General features: G+C 55.9%; 3 protein-coding genes across 4 annotated transcripts; 2 read left to right on the forward strand and 1 right to left on the reverse strand.

The window, feature by feature from the left end:
• Nucleotides 1–303: 303 nt before the first annotated feature.
• KRP23_9797 (Serine/threonine protein phosphatase 2A 59 kDa regulatory subunit B' gamma isoform) lies at nucleotides 304–2,671 on the reverse strand (the record flags this gene model as incomplete). Of its 2 annotated transcripts, none has more annotated exons than XM_067895397.1 (3): nucleotides 304–1,875; nucleotides 1,949–2,059; nucleotides 2,132–2,671. In XM_067895397.1, the coding sequence occupies 3 exons, from the start codon at nucleotides 2,669–2,671 to the stop codon at nucleotides 304–306; spliced, it is 2,223 nt and encodes a 740-aa protein (XP_067741618.1). The 2 variants fall into 2 exon arrangements, with proteins under 2 accessions (XP_067741618.1, XP_067741619.1); XM_067895398.1 differs by having other exon boundaries at nucleotides 304–1,878.
• A 2,154-nt stretch (nucleotides 2,672–4,825) lies between these two features.
• Nucleotides 4,826–5,842, forward strand: KRP23_9798 (uncharacterized protein; the record flags this gene model as incomplete). The annotated part of the gene is made up of 1 exon (XM_067895399.1): nucleotides 4,826–5,842. The coding sequence occupies one exon, from the start codon at nucleotides 4,826–4,828 to the stop codon at nucleotides 5,840–5,842; it is 1,017 nt and encodes a 338-aa protein (XP_067741620.1).
• Nucleotides 5,843–18,394: 12,552 nt separating this feature from the next.
• Nucleotides 18,395–20,050, forward strand: KRP23_9799 (uncharacterized protein; the record flags this gene model as incomplete). The annotated part of the gene is made up of 1 exon (XM_067895400.1): nucleotides 18,395–20,050. One exon carries the CDS (start codon nucleotides 18,395–18,397, stop codon nucleotides 20,048–20,050), a length of 1,656 nt encoding a protein of 551 aa, XP_067741621.1.
• Nucleotides 20,051–20,289: the final 239 nt, after the last annotated feature.

Below are 20,289 nucleotides of genomic sequence, written 5' to 3' on the forward strand. Positions count from 1 at the left end.
GTCCCTGTTATCTGACTGTGTACTTCAAATAATAGCCAAAACTTCAAACTCATCCATCCATCCACCCTGCCTCCCGCGCCTTCATCCGCCGCTTCGGTGCTCCGTCGTCCACCACCTAGTTCCCATCCGCCATCCATTTACCTGTTTTGATTTTCTGTGCTTTTGTTCTGTGTACCGTAGCTGCTGCCGGGTCGATCGGGAGCGCGTTAAGAGTATGGCTGGGGTGGCGTGCCCTGCCCTGGTTGCCTAGCTGACCTGGCTTTCTCTATCGCAATGCGTCATCCATCCATCCGCCACTGCTCTCTAGGACGCGTCCGGCTTGTCGTCGTCATCGTCGTCTTCCTCGTCCGACAGCACCACGTCTAATGACTCTACTGCGTTTGATGCTGACAACCGAACTGCCATCGACAAGTTCGCTTCGCTAGAATTGTTGGCGTCCTCGTCCGCGTCCGACTCCTCCGTCTTGGCGCTGCTATCCAATATTTTCCCGTCCGAGACAAGTGCCGACGGCGTCGTTACAACGTCGTCGCTATCGTAGCCCATGTTGTAGTACATGGTGTACGTTTCTTGCGCCTTCTGCTGAATCAGCGTGTTCCAGTGCCCTGCTACCGACCGCTGCAAGAACGGCTTGATCACGTCGAACATGCACTGCCCCAACTTTTCGTACTCGTTCATGATGCGCAAGCACGCCGGGGAACTCCAGCACGAAATTGCGCGCTCTGCTACCTGGAACTGGTCGCTGACCATGCACTGGCCAAGCCTCCGAGCGAGTTTTGGCGCAATTGAGTCAAAATCTGCCTCCGCCAACACGTGCTCGAGCATTTCCTCGAACTCCACGATGAAAATTACCTCCTTGAACGAGTTACCCACCGGCCAGTACTTCAGCAAGCCGCGGACAATCGCCGTGAAAAGCGTGTGGTCCTTGGATACGTACTGGATCATGCAGTACGCAAGTTGCTGGTGGTACGAGATGAAGGCGGGCGTAGAGTGCAGTGGAATCAGCGCTTTCTCCAGCAGCACCACGTGTTCCTGTTTGATCGGGCACGCGAAGCCGTTGACGATGCTACCAAGGATTTCCAGCAGTTCCGCCACGCCGTAGTGGTTCGACGTCTCATAAATATACTCGTAGAAGGTGTTGGCAATTTCCTTGCGAATGGCCGATCGCCGCTGCGTGAGTTTATAGTACAGTCGATGAAGCACTCCCTTCAGTACCTGCCGCTCCTTGAACGAAGGCGTCTTGAACAGATTGACCAGCTGCGCGACAAACCGCAGGGGGAAAAACTCCTTGCGCACGTGTTTCTCTAACTTGTCAATGTGCTCGATTGCCTTCAGCAGCAGGTCGTAGCAGGCCGAGAGCAGTCCCCACAGCTGCTCCTCCGTCGTGTACTCTGAGTATTTATCCATCGGGTTCTCTAGCATACTCGCCTCTTCCGGGCTCGGTTCTTCCACAAAAATGTTGCCGGGTGATGTCGACTGCAGCTGAGGGAATGGCCGGAAAATGTAGCACCCTACTACGTGCAGCAGCTCCACGAAAAGCTGCGGGTCGTCCAGGATCATCGGGAACGAGTCGCAGTAATTGTTTAGGTCGCACAGCGTCGTCAACCGCTTCTCATTCAGATCGAAGAGCTCCACCGCCGTGTACCCTGAGTCCTCCTTTCGAGGCATGCAGAACGCAACCTTCTGACGAAAGTAGAAGGTCCGCTTGTACGGCACTGCATCCTCCAGCGCTGGCGTGTTGAAAAGCGACTCTAGCGGTTCTGTCACCAGCAGCATTTTCCGGTCGGCTGTCGTTGGCATCGCGGCGGACGTCAAGCTGCTCATCCAGACGCTCAGGTCTGCCTCGCTCTTGGCCATCAGGTAGATCGGACGATATCCCTGCTTGGGAAACATAACGCAGCACACTGTCAGCAGCCGAATATATTCCGTCGTCTACAGCATCTAAACGCACCGGGTGGCAGATCTCAAAGCAGTTTTGTCGCTTAAACCGCGCCGAGTCGACCGGCGTGATCTTGACGCCTTGTAGAGGGATGACGCCGCGAGGATACGAGTCCTCCCCAGACTGCACAACACACACACACACAATCAATCTATGTACACATCCCCTCTATAAGCATTTAACCCCCAATCCTACCGTTCCAGACACGTAGTAGAAGAGTGAGTGGCCCTTGAGCACCATGAGGCGCTTCTTCCACGTCTTGAAGTGGTTGGCCTGTTTAATGAGCACGCCAGACTTGGAGATGGGCGCCTGGAAGTCGTCCAGATAGCTCTGCACGCCGTCCGCCGGGTTGGCGGCCGCGCCGTTGCCCAGCTGCTGCTGGTTGGAGAAGGGCACGATGAGGCTCGGGCGCTTGGACAGCAGGCTCTGGTGCGGGTCCCCCGCCGCGGCCCGCGGGTCGTCCCTGCTGAAGGGCATGTGGCCGTTGAAGCTGTGGTGCTTAACGAAGCTCTGCAGGCCACCGCCGTTGCCGTGGCCGCTGCCGGTGGTGGCGCCATCGCTAGGACTGCCCTGGTTGTAGCCGCTGCTCGTGCCGCTGCTCGTGCTGTCGCTGCGCTGGCCCTTGTCGTGGCTCTTGGCGCCCAACTGCCGCGACGAGCTACCGATGGACGAGTACATCTTGCGGAAGAAGCCGTTCTTCTCGCCCTTGGCGCCCTTGTCCCCGCGCTGCGCCATGGCGACGTTCGTTCCTGGCTGTCGGAGAGGGGGGCGGCACTGAGGGAGGACTCTGGACTCTTTGGCCTCGCTCTCTCTTCCGGCAGAGCGCGGTGTCGTATGACTGCGGTACACGATGGGGGTGTGTATTGAATTTGTTGAATTTTCGGGATCTCGCGTGTCTAGTTCTGCAAAAGGCCCCTCGACTGACTCCTTTTTGGTTAGGCTGGAGCCGACGTCCCGCATATGGCTCCTTGTATGGTCTAGAAGAAACGTGCTGCTAACCGTGATCGAAGGAAAGACGCGGATTGGAACAGAAAAAGAAGATTACTTTCCGCGAGGTACCCTGCGACAACGACCAGAAAACGGACGGTGTGTGCAACACACCACATGGACACCCCGACCCCTGCCACCATACTGAGACCAAGTGCGCAGGCGTCTGCTCGTTGGCCAAGTCGCGCTCGGCGCTGGTCGTTGCATCGACCGGTGAGCGCAGGACGAGCAGGCTGCTCAGCAGCGGCAGCGGCACTGTGCTTCGCTCTGCGGGCAAGTCGTCACGGGGGCGAGCCGGTCGCGAAATACTGAAGTACTGGCGACTGGATCCGCTGTTGCAGTCGACTGCAGGGACCAGTAGGAGAGAGCCGAGTCGGAGGCAGCTCTGACGGCAGCATGTTCAGGTTACTGCGTGTACGGTGTGCGCAGCGAGCATGCGCTATTGCGATGCAGCATAAGGTGCCGGACTGCGTTAGTGCTCCCCGGTGTGCCCGTTCCACCTCGAATTGAGAGGCAAGAGCGTGCCGGCGACGGCCAGCACCAGTGACGAGGACGAGGAGCCGCGCTGCTCCAAGGTGCACAAGCTCTGCATGTGCGAGATCAAGCTGCACCACTCGATCGACTTCATGTTGCTTGCAGAGGATGTGTAGACTTGCACCACGCTGCCGCCCTGCCGACTAACGAAAAGGGAGAAGGCTAATACGCAGTTTTGCTGCTTATGCCAGTCGATGCGATAGTTCACTCCAACAGAGCTCGCTTGCGTGATGCGCTTACCACATCGACGTCTTAAAACCGGTGTAAGTCAAGGCTACACACTTACGCCGATTGGTTCTTGCAGCGGCGGGGGGGGGCATGCAGTTCCTCACGCGGCCGTTGTTCGTACACAGTCGACATTTCTATCGTCCAGGTGGAGAAATACCGTGGCGCTATTAGCAAGGCGTGTAGCGAGTCGCTATTATCAAGCCGAGTGAAACATGACGTTCCATGGCACTCGGGACGAACGACAAAAGCCGAAATCGGAGAACTCCGTGCGAGGTCAGTTTCTCTGCCGAAAACGAATGCGCCGTACATTCGCGACGTGTTTCAGTCGCTTTCGTGAAACCAAACCAAAAGCCCGACGAGGATTGTTTTTCAGCCTGTTCGTAGAGCGTGTTTGCTTGAAATAGCAATGCCGGAAGTGCAGGGGAGGAACACGCATATTTTGGCTACGCCTGCTCTTTCCCAGGACAACCCAGCATTTAGCGCTTGCCGCGAGAAGCTATCTTCGCCGTGTGCCTTATGGCGCGCCTGCGAATCTGATGTCAATGCTAATTTGATTCATCCAAATGGCCATTGTTCGCCCGGTTTTGAGGGCGATAAGACGGCAGCTCCTAGTCCCATGGTAGCCGGTCGTTGCGAACAATGAGACCGAGCTGGCAGCGTCTCGATGCTTTCGTCAAGAACCTCGCCAAGGCGCCTAAAACAGCGGCAAATATTCGTAGACCGCTCATTCGTGAAACGGCGCAAGCACAGCGCCACGCGGCCCACGAACTTTTTGAAGTGTTGTGCCATCGCCCTTGGGGCGCTGTTGGCGATCTCCATTTACATGTATAGCTGCGCTTTGGCAAGAAGTCTTGCCACCGTGAGCACATGGCGCTCTCCGCTCAGCCTCGCCAGCTCCCTATCCGTCAGACAAGAACAGTCTCGGTGAGTCACCGCCAAAGCCCCGCCACAAAAAACCAGCGAGAACACGTTCATTTCGAAAGATACCGACGGCGGTTTCAGCGCAAGCGGACATCGTCCTCATCCCATAGCCAACGGCCGCCGCGTTCTGCTTCGTCGCATTCCTGCAGTGGTGGCGAGCGCAGTACTGGCAGCTGCCCGTTGTCTCCAGTTTTCATCATTCCCCAACTTCCCAGCTCCATGGCGTCCATTGTAAAGGCAGAGAGGTTTTCGCTTGAGTCGGCGCCCGGCACGCCACCCACAGACACAGCGGTGCTCATGCGCGGCGGCGGCCGCAGGATGCGCGTCATCTCCAAGACCAAGCTGCCGCGTATGAACAACAGCGAGCGCGGCAAGTTCTACCGCCAGAAATACCGCGAGTACGAAGAGCAGCTCGAGCGAGACGTGCAGCGACTGCAGGGCGAGGTCCACGAGCTGCAGCGGTTGCTGGAACTGCGCCAGCTCCTGCCGCAGCAGCATCCATGTGTAAGCCTCGATGAAGTGCGGGCGGCGACGCAGGTCGTGTACGAAGGCTTGGTCCGTCTCCACGAGCGCTGGGCGTCAATAGATGAAGATGCAGCCTCGCCTGCCGCCAGTCGGATGGCGGGGGGCTCGGACGAGATTCGGTCAGCGGAATGCGTGCACGCTCTCGAGCGATTGCAGCTCTGTTCGTCGCAGTCCGAGCACTTTATTGCCCGGCATCAGAACACCTCGACGCCGCTAGTATTCAAGCTGGAATCGGTCGAGATCCAAGGCTGCAATGACAGTAGAATCGTCGTGGCTCACGGGCGGCTGTACGCCCAGTATCACCCGGCTATCCTCGAAGAGCTTTTCCCAGTCATCCGGTACAACAAGCACCTCAGCTCTCGACTACTGGCAAGGGAAGTCGCGTACAACTGCACGTACCGCTTCCACACCTCGGCGCTGTTCGGTGCAAGCGACTTGTCTTTTATAAGCGTGGACGTCGACGCTGTAGCCGGTCTGCTGGACGCGATCCCCAACCTTCATTGCGTCGAAGCGCTTTTGAGTCCGATGGTCCACTCGAACTTTTCCGATGTGAAGGCGGAGGGAGACACCACCGGATCTAGGATAACGAACAACTGCTACGACCGCTCACCAACACGGCACACCCCAGTGAGCGAGCACCCAAGCAAGCAAGACTGCTTCATTCCGGTGACACCGCCGCGGCCGATGACACTCGCCTTCATTCTAAGCTAGACGACCCAATAGACTTTTTGAAATCACTGCTTCTGTTTTCCGGACCCTCTGCTTCCGATTTGAGTCGACCGAGCCAGTGACTCATTTCGATGGAAGTCGCACCAGACTTTCGTTCGGACCAGATAACGCTGCAACGCGGTCGCGAGACGGCTGGGAAAAGCACACTATGTTAATAGGTATTTACACTGGAAGCTTACAAGAGGCAGCACGAGGCGCCCGCATAGATAATAGTGGCAGACTAGTTCATACCGGTACGCGGTAGCTCTGCATGGACTGGAACGGCGTCTCCTGCACTTCCTTTGGTGAGTTCTTGTGACGCGCGCTGCCGTTGAAGAGAGACTCAATCTCCTCCAGTAAAATGCCCGTGGTCTCCGGACACAAGTAGTACACGAACACGCCGCTGACGATGCAAGTGCCAGAGAACAAAAAGAACACGCCGTTGATGTTCAGGGACGGAAAGAGCTTGACCACCCACGTCATGACCACGCCCATGAGCCAATTAGCCATGGTGGAAAGCGACACCGCCATGGATCGCACGTTGAGTGGGAAGATTTCTGCTGGGTAGATCCAGCACACGGGCCCCCACGAAATGGCAAAGTTGAAGACGAAGAAGGACGTGGACACGATTATAGCGTACCCCGCCGACTTCGTACATCCTGCGTTCTCGGTGTTGCCGTCACAACCAAGAGTGAACAGGATGGCGGACACCAGGTGACCAATCACCATGCCAACAGCGCCGATCAGCAATAACTGCCGGCGGCCGTACGTGTCCACCCACCTCATTGCTGGAATGGTGCTCAAGAAATTCACAATCGATAGGATGAGCACCGACAAAATACCATCACCCACGACATCCTTGAAAATGAGACCACCGTAAGTGAAGACGGGGTTGATTCCTGTGCCTTGCTGCAGCACCTGGAGCAGCATGGCGATGATCACACGCTTGAGCACCGACGGCTCCATGAGCTCCTTGTACCCTCCTGGTTGTCCTTCCCTCGCGATCTGCGCACCAATGGCTCGTAGCTCGCGTCCGATTTTCCGTGTCTGTCTCAGCTGTTTGAGTACCGCGGACGCCGCGTCCTTGCCCTTATGGAGGTAGGTCCATCGAGGGCTCTCAGGAACGAAGAAAATGCCGAGCATGACAACGATGGGCGCCGCCATGGCAACTCCGTTAGTGATTCGCCAGCCTCGCTCGTGGTTCTCGATGATCTGGTTTACAATGTTCGCAGACAGTAGTCCTGTGACGACTGTCATCTGCATAAAGCCCGAGAGGAAGCCGCGCAGCTCCTTGGGGGCCATCTCCGCCCCGAAGAGCGGAAGCGAAAACGAAGAGTTGCCGACACCCATGCCCTGAATGAACCGCGCGACGAGCAGTGAGCCGTGCGCCTGACTGGGGCAGAAGGCGAGCCACGACGTACCCAGACAAAAGAGCGAACCAGCCTGGAAAATGGTGAGGCGGCGGCCGAACTTGTCGGCGATCCAGCCGCCGATGATGGCGCCCACCATGCAGCCGATGTTGTACGTCATGTTGTACCAAAGCGTGTAGTCCACCCAGCGCTGCGGCAGCTCGGCCGTGGCGCGCGTGCAGTCCGTCATGGTCTGGCCGTGCCAGCCCACGCAAAAGTCGTTGAGGAAGGACTCCATGACCAGCACGCCGCCCGTCACGCCCTGGTCGTAGCCGAAGAAGATGCCGCCCAGCGACGCGAAGATGCACACGATGATGGCGTACGTGCGGTTACCCTCGGTGGGCGTCAGGTCCTGGCGCCCCTGGTCGTCGTAGAAGTTCATGGCCACGCCCACCATCGTGACTGCTGCTGTGGTGCCTGATAGGCTACCCTTGGCTGTGCCTGCTGCCGGTAGCTGTATTTACAGACCTGCTGAAACGTCCGCGCGCTGAGCCCCTTGTTCTGTTCTCCTGCTTCAGCCAAGAACCTCAAGCCGACGGCGCTAGTATGTCGCTCGCTCCGGGCAGCATCAAAGGAAAAGCGCAAGTGAGACCGGATGGGAAGCGCGCTATGCCGAGCCAGCCGTGAAAAACACGAGGCCACCCTTCACGAAAACATACAATTCGATAACGGATAGGTATCCACTTTGATATTTACCTACTTTGACTTGAATTGACCTCTGCGATACTTGTAGACTCTGCGAAACAGCATAAGTCGTAGATAATGCCTTTCCACGCAAGTTCAAGTTTGGGTTTAGGGGCGTGATGCGCCGTTGACGAAGGGCGAAAGTGGTGCTTTGGGCTAGATGTTCGTATTGATGAGGTCTCCTCCCTCGCATGACAGCAACGTCGCCGGACTTTGAATGCTCGATTGTTGTTGCCTCAACCAGGGTTTGGTAGTAGACCGCAGAGTAGTAGCGATAGTAGTGATATTATCACTACTAATAGTACTACTACTACTATAGCAGTCGTGTTTGGGCCACTAGTAGTGCTAGTTGACTAGTAGCGGAAAATAAGGCCACTAGTAGTGCTAATAGCACTACTAGTATTTTCAAACTTCAAGTTGCCCAAGATCTTGAAAGGACACGCGAATGAGTGGCTCTCCGCCCTCTCCCTCCTTCGCGCTTCTTTTGGGGTCGCTTATTTCTCGATTCCCCACCCTGTAACACACACAATGAGGTGCGCGAAGCTTGACTGCTGTTGGGAAGACTTGTCGGAGACATCTCCTTGCAGCGTGTGCGGGCGTATGGTGCACCACTTGTGCAGCAATGAACTCTGCACAAAAGCAGAGCTATCTAAAAGGTGGTAATGCTGTTCGTGACCCCATCTTGTCTCTGTTGTTTGTACTAATAAGCTCTACCTGCAGATTCTGCAGTAGTGCCTGTGTCGCCAAGTTCTTCAGCAGTGACAGCGACTCCCAGGAGCTGACACCAAGCAGCACCTCTGGCATATCACAGTCGAGTACAGCCACGGTGATAGATCTCGCACAACGCGGGGAAAAGCAGGAGCAGGAGCAAGAAGCCACTGACAGGATCCCGGATCACATCGCCCACGCCCCCCCAATGAATTCGACCGACCCGATTTGGGACTTGATTCATCAACTCGACGAGGCATTCACGTACAAGGGCAAGAAGTTCACACACATTTGTCTGCTGTGCACGGAGTCGAAGACCTGGAAAGACTCTCTTTGTCGAGCCAGCAACTCTACAAACGCGAAGACGCACCTGGTGGCCAGTCACAAAGATCACGAGATGGCTATCCAAGAGCAGCAACGTAGACTAAAACGGGCCGATCATTACATGGTGCAGGTAAACACTAGAAAGAATGTGAAGCGCCTGGCCTCGAGTGTACGAAATTCACAGGAAGAACAGCCTATAAAGCGTCAAAAAACCTGGTGGAAGGCTTCAGTAATCCAAGAGCAGATCTCAGGCCACATCGCGCGGTGGCTGATCCGTGATGGTGCGTGTTTCGGTTGCTTCATTCCTACAAAATCTTACTCAATTTCTTTACTTTGCCAGGATTGCCGCACAACATCGTGACGACTCCAGCCTTTCGCGATTTCCTCGTCGGGGTAACTGGGGACCCGAACGTCACCGTACCAGCCGCCAAGACGTACAACGAGATACTTGACAATCACTACGACAAGTTCGCGAACGACACCTCTGAGTTGTTTGTTGAGGAGTTCAAAGAGCTGGATGAAACTCCATTCATGACAGTGGAGCACGACTTGTGGACAAATAGCTGTAAGAATAGCATTGTTGGCGCTTCCTGCAGCTTTATCGACCATGAATGGCATCCTCGGCGACTCGCCCTTCTCGCGGAGGTAAAAAACGACGGACACAGTTCTGAAGAGGTAGCAGATTTGTTAGACGAGCAATTGAAGGCCCGCTATGGTTTGGATGTTCGCAAAATGGCCAGCTTCACAATTTCGGACACGGCGGCAGCAGCACGAAAGGTCTCAAGGCAGTTCGACTCAACTTTGCAGACCGATTGCGCGATGCACGCACTTAACCTCTGCATCAGCTACGGTATTGGTCTGAAGGAAAACGTGCGCAACGAGTATATGAAAGACGAAAGGACAAAGCTCTTCGTCAAGAAGCGCGTAGTCGTGACCCAGGGTGGGGCATTCCCGGAGGGAGGTGCAGTTATTCGAAAGCTGCGCAATCTCAACAACTTCTTCGCGTCGATTAAATCACCGGAGCGTATCGCTCGTCTCCGTGACGTCCAAAAATTTCACAAGCTGCCTCAGTTAGCAGCTCTGATTGACATCGACGTCCGAGTTGCTTCAACAATCAAGTTATTCCGGCGCTCAATTATTAACTATCCTGCATTCCAGGCGTTCTTCCAGAACGCGAACGTACCAAAGAGCCAGAAGAACGTCTTTACCTGTATTACATGTGCTGAGTGGGAGTTAGTGGTTCAAATGGAGGCAGTGATGCAACGTATAGCGGAACTAGCTCTAGTGGAGTCTCAATCGGCAACCATGCTGTCATCTACTATGTACGTGCTGCTGCGCGTGGCCTCTGCCCGTATGAATTCGTTCAAGTTCTCTTCCTACTGTTTAAACGGCGCTCGCGACACCGATACCAATGAGACGAACTTCCCGAGAGCTCCAGTGACGTTGCCCGATTTATCACAGTTAACCCAACGCTGTATTAAGCGCACGCTACATCAGATTGCCGAGCGACTACCACTGCCGTCTGTGCCGATGGGCATGGCTTTGCTTCTTGACCCACGGACAAAGACGGCTGCCAAAAACTATCTACGCATTCCGGATACCTCGGAAACAGCTACCGAATATATTTTGGAGGAGACGAAGGCATTTTTGCGCATTGAGCACCGCGTGTTCTATAAAGGGCTGCATGCAAACGCTGATCAAGGAGAAGGTCACGTAACTTCTGCCTCGAGTTCACCACGGGGAGAGTGCAACAGTAGTTCCGACGCCGAGGCCGACTTAGTGTATGGGGAGGAGGTCTCCCAGCCGGCCGAGGAGAGCACTGCTGACGCAACCCTGAACGCGAAGGCTGATGCACTATTGGGCGAATGGCTCAGTCTTCGAGTGGAGTGGGCTGAGGTGGTGAAAAAACAGTATCCAAGCAAGGACGAGTTCGATAAGGTGCTAGCCAGGCTGAGCGTGCGCGACAGAAAGAGAAACGTTCGGGTGTGGAACGTAGAGCAGCTATGTGGACATGTTGACGTGTGCCGTTGGTTTGCAGAGGTCGGCGAGGAAATGTATCTCTCGATTGCGAAACTTGCACGCGTCTGGCTGGGACGAGGTTGCTCGACAGCGTTTCAAGAACGCGTGTTCTCAACCGGCTCATTTGTGATGAGCTCTTTGCGCACACGGACGGACAATGAGCGAGCTCAGCGACAGCTGATACTGCGTCATAATCGGTGTGAGCTAAGGCGCATGGAGGAAAGCAAGCGTCAGATATGGTGACGCAGATTTTGCCCAAATAGTAGTGCTATATTACTACTATAGTACTATTACTACTCGCGAAAATGCTCAACTAGTAGCTAGTAATAGTAGACCTGATTCTCAAGACTCGAATAGTAGTAGTAGTATTACTACTAGCCGAAATTCCCACTACTACCAAACCCTGGCCTCAACCACCAAACATCAACTTGGTGGCATCAAGAAGACGATCGCCGCGCGGACGCCGTCGCAGCACTGTCTCCGACGGAGACGGTGGGCCAAAGCGATCCCATCGCTGGCAACACACGACTGGTTGCAGTTCCAGCACCGGCACGGGGGTGCAGCGCCACCTGTTGCTGCTGACGGCAACTTGCCATTAGCAAGCGGCAAGCAAAGCATGCCGGCGAACGCATGCCGGCGAACGCATACCGGCGAACGCATACCGGTATTGCGCAGCAATGTCAGTCAAGGTTGTCTACGCGCTTGAACAGTATTCGTTGGCAGTATCTCGTGACATGATGTGCCATTTGGCACATGCTGACCAACCGCAACGGCTGTCCACAGGTTGCTTTGGCCCAGAAGTATCGTAAATGCTATCACTGGTCTCGTTGAGTTTGGCAACCGCCGTGATCCGGTGTATATGGCACACTACTCATACACCATGAGAGCAAGAAATCAACGACTTGGTCCGAGCGCTTTGCCTGATGCAATGACCGCCGAGTTTAGTCCTGGATCAGTTCCTTCCGAGAGTTTCAGTTCGATCAAGATGAACGACCAGCAGTCATCTTGCGCGCAATACGCTCGAAGCGATTCACAGCAACGAGTCTGCCGGTGATCACCATCTTGATAAGCATTTTGGGGCCCATGCACCACGTCAACGCCGAAAAGTACAATGCCATGATCTACGGCGTGCCGATTTCGTGCTCACAGTTCTGCCCTTGAGGTGTACCCGCCACTATTGTAAATTGTTCCGGGCTGTGTAGTGACCGAACTAGACCAATGGTTTGACAAAAACTCACAACGATGACTGCAACAAACTCAAGTGTGGCGGTGGCTTTGCTGCGCATCGATCACGAAGAGCAGTTGTCGTAGTCTATCCGAGCTCCTGCAACCAGGCGCGTGTGTGCTAGCAGTTTGTGCCCGGGATCTGACACCTTAGCTGTCTACGTGGATTGAATGAGAGCCTGGACCTGGAGCGCCGCCACAAACTGCAGAAAGTGATGGAAGTCGGGGCAGGGCCTGCGCCTCTGCAGGGCGGGGCAGAAGGTTAAAATGTGTGCAGATGGCGCTGGGGAGTGGAGCACGTGAAGGTGACAGGAGCACAAAAGACGCGGCGCTGCTGACGCTCCAGATGCAGGTGCAGCTAAAGACGCGTGAGGCTGTGCGTGGCGTGGAGCTACACTATACTGGGCTCATAGACACCAATCTGCTCAGCGTGAAGGAGAAGCTGGTGTCGCTGGCGCAGCATCCTGGCGGAGACAGACAAGGAGATCCTGATGGAGAATTTTGTCGAGGATGGAAGCACGCTGGTGGTTGTGCGGGCTATTGTGGAGGCGGACGTTGCTACGTTCTAGGATGGCGATGTGCTTTTCACGGCGGTGCCATCGCGCTCTTGTCCCCCTTGAGACTTTGTGTGGGACGAAGGCTTTCACCAGATCGGCGCGTCGGCGTTTGACGACAGCGTTTCGCGTGATGTGATTGCTCATTAGCTTGGCCTTATGGAAGAGGACGGCTATATTGCTGGCGAGCAAATTCTGGGACAAGCTGCGCACTGTCGGGTGCCTGCCGAGGTTTTTGGTGCAGCATGTAGAATCCTCCGAGTCTGTTGTTGGCTCTGGAGAAGATGATTGCGTGCCACCAAAATGCCGATTCGGTCAAGGAACCAGTACCAGGACTGGAAATTGCAGTACCTCCTGAATGACTTAAGCAAAATGGCGGTGATAAGGCAGCAGCGAAAGATGCTGGAGCCAAGGGTAAAGAGACCAAGGACCCGAGTATGTGGTATGTGGTGGCTGGACCCTCCAGGGTGCTGGGGGAGCAACTGCAGGCAGCAAGGAAAGGTGGTCAAGACGACGCGTCTTAGATGGGCACATTGCAGAAAAGGAGAAGCTCGATGAATGCCAAGGCCAAACCGTAGAGAGCGGGGAGGACGAGGACGGCGAGATGGAGACGTGATGGAAGGACTCGAAGTACAAAGGCACCGATTACATGGACGTGCTCGCGAAAGACGAGGTCGACGGTGCCTCCAAGATACCGCATAGTTCACTAGTTACACAGCACACCTGGGCGGCTTCGATGACGCCGAGGAAGTAAGTTAATACGCACTCTAGCTGTCCGCTGATCCGTTGAGGCCTTGTACGACAGGAATTCGAGCGCCAGCGACTCGAAGTGCGAGAATGGGCAAAGCAAGTCTTGCGTGTGGCCTGCAAAAACACCTCCTCGTTCTCGGAGCGTGGCTTGATGAGAGACTCGTGCGAGCCCTTGTCCTCGCACACCTCGGAGGCCAGCATCGTGCCGTACTGGGGAATCTGCGAGCCCCCACCAATCTGCAACGCGTTCAGCAACGCCCCCATCGAGTTGTCGTGCGCCAAGAAGGAGAGCCTGGCTGGCTGCTTGTTGTCCACCACCGCCTTGACGAAGCCGTACACCTCCTTCACTCCATCCTTGAGCGCGCCGTAGCAAAAGTCCTTCTGATGGTAAAGTGACTGCCGCAGCCCACCTGGATTTGCAGCGGGTGCACGTAGAACTACGGAACCTCATGCTGCTTGAAGAAGCCTCAAAGCAGACACAGCACCGACTCAGTGGTGCGCGGAACACTGCTGAACAGCACGTAGACGTCGTCCGCCTAGACGTTGTCTCCACGAGCGGTCCGTATGGCTCCCTCTTGAGACTTGACGGTCTGTTCCAACAACTTGGACTGCTCGGTAGTGTGTCCGCTCTGGAGGCCCAGAAGTCCCTCTCCTGCCGCGTGGCCTGCACCTCCGTCTGAGCACGGCCGTGAGGTGTGGAAGATGTGGTACGTCGCGACTAGTCGAAGAGGTAGCCATTACACATACCTGTTGCAGCCACTGTAGTCGAAGATGTAGCCATTACAATGGGACCTGTATTACGGTGGGACCTGTAATGGCTACAGCTTCGACTAGCTGCAACAGGCATGTGCCAGCAGCAGCAGCAGCAGCACTGTTTGGCGAAGCAGAGTCTGCTGCTCGTCTTCTTCTTCTTTCGTCTTAAAGAGCTCGCTTCCACCGCTCGCGACTCTCAGCAGCAGCTGATCCCATCGTCGCAGAGCGCTGGAGCCCACGCAGAGCCCTTGCGAGGTTTGCTGCTGGCCGTGTGGGGCCACAGCAGCGAGTGGATTGGGATCGCTTTCGGCCCAACAGTGCGGGGCTTCTAGAACATGCCATTCTTAGCGCCAGAGCCACACAAAACGAGAGATGTCGCATCTTTATTCCGTTTGAATTCAGTTTGGCGCCCCAACGCCCGCCCCAGGCCCAAACGAGTCATTCTCCGTTTGGACCAGCAGAGCACAAGCAAGAGACTTCTTCCGACTGGACCATAGTGACCGACACGTACCTTCGCAAGGCGCTGGCGCACATGGAGGCCAAGTACGCGAGCCTCGAAGACGAGCACTCGTTGCTCAAGGACAAGCACTCGCTGCTGGAGAAAGAGCACGCAGACATGAAGACCGCGCACTCGAGGCTGCAGGAGGAGCACGCAGAGCTTCACCACGAGCACAGCGATATGGAGGGCGAGGCGTGGTTCTGGATGATGGAGAAGAAGGATGTACAAGACGAGTACGAGAAGCTCCAGGACGAGCATGCGCAGTGGAAGGCCGCATGCGCGTCGCTCGTGGAGGAGGTGGAGAGAAAGATCTTGGAGGAGGAGTACATGGCCGATCTGAAGCTGCAGTATGGCCAGAATCACTGGCCGGTGGCCAAGGTGGTCGATCTGGAGCGCAAGCTTGCTGAGGCTCAGCAACTGGCCAAGGAACAGGAGCAAGCGCTGACTCAGAAGGTTGCGGTGCTCGAGAGCGAGGTGGCGACGATCAAGGCGACGTCCAAGAGCGAGGTGGCGAATCTCAGCAGCGCCATGGACGAGATGCGCGCCGACTTCGCCAAGTCCCGCCGGTCCAGCGAGGAGACGACGGACAGACTGACCGAGGAACTCGCAGAGGCCAAGGCCGAGACCGAGCAGCACGTCGAGGCGAACAAGACACTGCGCTCACAGATGACGGCGCTGCTAACCAGCGCGAAGACGGCTGTGACCAGCTGGGAAGATGCCGCCACCAAGAAGAAGCTAGTGGCCGTGGAAGCGACCAAGATCGTCAAGGTGCCGACTCAGTCGCAGACGCGTTGTGTTCAGAGGCGGGAGGTGGCGTTGACGGAGACTCTGGCGAGGCTGGAGAAGCTGAAGTTGAGTAGAGAGACTACGGTGCGCTCCAACAGCACGACAAAAACGGCAGCGGCGCCTGTGAAGCTGGCGAGCAAGGCTGCGAAGTTGGCGGCGCAGAGGCTGCAGCAGTCCAAGGACACGAATAGGGCTGCGAAGAAGGAGTCGTTGATGGAAGGTATGGATCTTGGACACCGTGAAGCTTGACGGAGCGGGAGGGCAGCACTCTGGGCGAGACCGGAGCGGAGACTGGAAACCACTTGAGGGGTAGGATGAAGATTCGAAAGTGATTGATTGAGGTCTTTAGCTCGCTAGCCTTCTCGCTACTCTAGACCTACTGGATACACACTACTTGATTCTTTACTGGATACTGAGTTACTTCAGCCAATGAGAGAGCGCCACGTCGAAGCTCATCTTGTACCTACAATCTTGTACTCACAGGTGGCGTAATCGACAGTGACGTAATCGTCGGTGGCGTAATCGGCGTGGGTTCGGATTGGGCCGGTTCGGGTTAACCGGTTCACGGTCAACAACCGATACCAAACCGGTAACCCTCCATACCCTCAATAGTCGTTCGGTTGGGCATCCAAGACCAAGAGGCTGGCGCCATCGCCCACGTCGTCGTCGCCGCAGCTTTCTCGACGGTCGGCAGCTTAGTTGTCTTTGACGAAAGCTGGACGTGGACTGCTGCGTGGCGGCTGCTGCGGCAAGATCATGGTCGGCGACAAGCTGGAATTGTTGGCGTGGGGAACTGACCCGCTTGGAGGCACTCATCTCTTCATCTAAGCGTGGTCGGCTCTCCAAGGCCTCTCCAGTTTGGCGGGACAGAGACTCATCTCTCTGTCCCGCGCGATTCTGTGGCTATTCTACGATGGAGGTTCCTGGACGTGGAGTGCCGAGGCCGAGCAGGCCTTGCGTGAGGTGCGCCAGCAGGCTCAGTTGATCGGGGCTCATTACCCTCGATCAAGCTGTTGCTGCTGGCGTGCTTCGCGTGAGGTGCGAGTGTGGTGGGCTTTTGCAGTGGTCCACAGGGACTCATGACTCTCTGTCGACCACTGCGCTTGTCCACTCGCTTGCTCTCCTACTTTGCTTCGGCGCTCGCGTCCGAGGCTTTCGTCGTGTGATGTGCCTGGAGTTCGCTCACCGAATGGACACTGCTGCTTGATGAAGCCAAGATAACTCTGATGAACAGCCGACCACGCTTGCTAAGATCAGTCCGAAGACAAGTTCGCGAGTTGTATGTGTAGCGTTAGCTGCGTAAGAATTTATAATGGCTTTGAGCTTCCAAGGTTGTTGTTCCATTGAGTCGTGCTATTTACCTACTGGTGCGCTACCAACTACATTAACTACATACACGGGCCAAGCTGCAATTTCCGTACAACAACTGCGGGCTGCTCGCCACACCAAATGGCTGGCATTATGGCCCTCGCGCGGTGCCCGACAGCTTCGTGCGCAGCAAGTGACCTGCCTGTTTGTTAACGATCCGCATTCCTTCGCCGTCGAACAAACCACCAGGGCGGACGCTCCGGACTCGCAAGCGCTGGCCTCGTGCGTGTGCCCCTCTCTGGCTGGCTAACCCCGCCGCGTCTCACATACTGTGTGTCTCTGCTGCAGGTTGATGGGCGTCACCGACGTCGACCCCGGCAGCGCGTTGCAGTTCTCGAGCAGTCGAGGTGGGGGCCTGTAGACCCGCTGCTGACGTCTCAATTACCTGACTTTAGCACCGAATGACGTGTCAAAACGCGCAGTTCACGAACTGGAAACCGGAGGAAGCGGTACGAGCTGCAACTGGGTGATAAATGATCTTAATTGTTTAGACACTGAGTGATCGACGGTCAACTTATACGTGGAAAGCGGGGGTCAGAGCACCAGCACGGCCTTCACAGAGCTGCACCAATCAGCGGCCAGTTGCAGCAACGTCAGCAAACCGACGGACATAGTTGCAGCCTTTGAGATACAAACGGGTGCCGAGCAACAATGTCGCTCTTCTTCTGACAGGAAAACGCCCCTGAACTCAGTTCACCGAAGGACAGATAATCGCGCGCAGACGGTAGCTGATGGAAATGAGCCGAACCCATCGGCACCACCGAGCTTTTGATGCGGATTTCGAGCAGTCAAAGCGTTGAACATACATGAGTCGAAGTGCCTTGCCTGTTCATCATGGATGAATGATCCATTACCGTATTTGTGTGTCTCGTTGTCATGCCAATCGTGCTGCCTAAAGTAGGACCCGCATGTATTAGGCGTTGCCACCAGCTCGCAAGTTACATGTATCGCAATCGCGTAGTGGTTCGTATGCAAGCAGCACATGCATATTTTCAGTCTTCACCCGCGACGCCGGAAATTCCATCACTATGCCAACGCAAAGCCCTAAAAAGGCGACGGAGCTCAACTGGCTCCAATACTATCTACATGCATAGCAGAGGTATCTACAGCTTGTCGTATCTGCACGGCGTATTGACACATCGTCATTTGAAGCCGTATGACAAGTTGCAAATGCACTACACGCCGCGCCAGCTTGAAGACCGGAATCGCGATTGTTCAACGATTGTTCAACCTCGACGTGCCGCGCCGATAACGATAGCACCGTCGAATTCATTGGCACAAATGTACATGTATCGGGAGCCTTGCTGCCAGCCGCCGCTGCGCACTGAGCTAAACTTCAACTCTAAAGTTCAACAAAGACACATGATTGGCCATAATTGTATTCGGAGACCATCTACGATTGGTGAAAAGTGTGGCATACAAATACAAGTTCTTATCCATTGCGAACAGCTCCGCCGTTTCAAATCTCAGCTGGTTGATGGAAGTGCAGGGGCGCGACGAGATTCCTTCTCGCGCGTCGGCTCGGCCCATGGCGGCAGCAGCGCGAGTGTCCGCGGCTCCGGTGGGATTCAACGGCCGCCAGCGCAGCAGCAGTCTGGACAACGAGCGCTCGTGGCGTCCCGCGAGTGGCTTCGCGTCCAAGCACCAGGCCGAGCTGGAGGCCAAGCGCCTGCACAGGGAGCGGCAGATGCAGCGCGCCCGCCAGCTGCAGCAGTTGCAAGAGGAGAAGAAGAGGCGCGAGGCAGAACTCGCCAAGGGCCCTAAGCCCAACGACCACGTGGTCGTGGAGGAGGGCGAGTGGAAGACCGTGGTGTCGCACGGACGACGGGCGCGCAACGACCGCCGGACGACGCACACGACCACCGGCCTCCTCCTCCCGCTGCCCCCCGGGCCGCCGACTCTCGCTTTTACCAAGTCGTTGGATGGACCGATGGCGTCTGCTGCGGTGCTCGCCGGGAGGTCCTTGAGTCAGGACGAGATGGAGGACACTGATGTGGCACGGAGAAAGAGGAGGCAGCAGATGAAGAGACGGCAGAAGACACCGTCGCAACGAGAGGAAGCCAAATTGCAGACGCTGGATGGGGTGCCCCACCCGTCACTACTAGGTGAAGTGATGTTTGCACGGCGCAGCAGCTTGCAGAGGCTGGCAGACAAACTTCACGTGGACGAGGTAGTTGCAGTACATAACAGAAGACAAGCAGGTGGGCCCTCGCAACGCCGCAGCCCTCCAGGTCTAGTGCACTCACCTGACAACAATTCAAGAAAAACTAAAGGCACACCGTCAATGGCAACGCATCTTCAAAAAGGACACTGTTCTCACAACAAAAGCGCGGAGTCGAGCCCTCGCGCACAAGCACATCATGCAGGGAACCGAGCGAACCGACGCTCTTCCTCGAGGATAGACTCGCCTCGATCGCCACGCTCTGGGTCAGACTCTCACGGATCCCCTCGACCGAGGAAGTGCGGCGACAAGCGCGACTTTTTTTTCCGGAACTTGGACTATGAGCTTCGAAACCAGCTTCAAGTGGACGAGGTCGCAGAATTCAGCGTGACCGATTTTGAGATGGCGACCAAGATTTCTCAGGCCGTATTGGACCTCTTTACTCCCCCCAAAGATGACACAACATCCGAAAGTGGCAACGAGGGTCACGAGGATGGCAGTTCGACCACCGAAGAGCGCAAAAAGTATCCGCTTGTGGTGACGGACGGCACCGCGTGTGTCGGAGGCAACGTTTTGTCCTTTTGCGACTTTTTCACGCACGTAAACGCCATCGAAAATGATCCTACACGCGTTCAGATGTTGCGACACAACCTGCAGGTGCTCCAAAAGACGAACGTGAAGAGCATCCACGCGAACTATCTCGACGTGATGCTCAAGCTGCAGCAGGACGTGGTGTTCCTGGACCCGCCATGGGGTGGCCCGGAGTATAAGGACCTGGCCAAAGTGGACCTGTTTCTCGGAGACCTGCCGCTGCACGAAATCTGCACGCGCCTGCAAGGAAGCGCCAAGTGCATCGTCCTGAAGGTGCCAAGTAACTTTGACGGCGAGAATTTCTCGAGGCTCGTACCCGGTAAAGTCGTGATCCGGCGCGACCTTAAGAAGATGCACCTCGTGCTTCTCGACTTTCGGTAGAACGTGGCAGGATTAACACGCATGTAACAAGGGTTCAACGACTGTAGCCAACTTCCCCATCTTAAATTGGTGTGCACCACACATACGTACTTAGCGAGGACCCATCTACTTTTGGCGCGACCACCAACCCGTTCATACAAAGCACAACACAATCGGCAGGTCGAAGGAGGAAAGCGTACTCTCCGCCCTCGATTGCACCCAAGGCCTGCCCCTGCTCCCTTCTCAACCGACAGCTAGGC

Source organism: Phytophthora ramorum (assembly GCF_020800215.1).
Source record: "Phytophthora ramorum isolate Pr-102 chromosome Unknown Phyram_PR-102_s0009, whole genome shotgun sequence".
NCBI lineage: Eukaryota > Oomycota > Peronosporomycetes > Peronosporales > Peronosporaceae > Phytophthora > Phytophthora ramorum.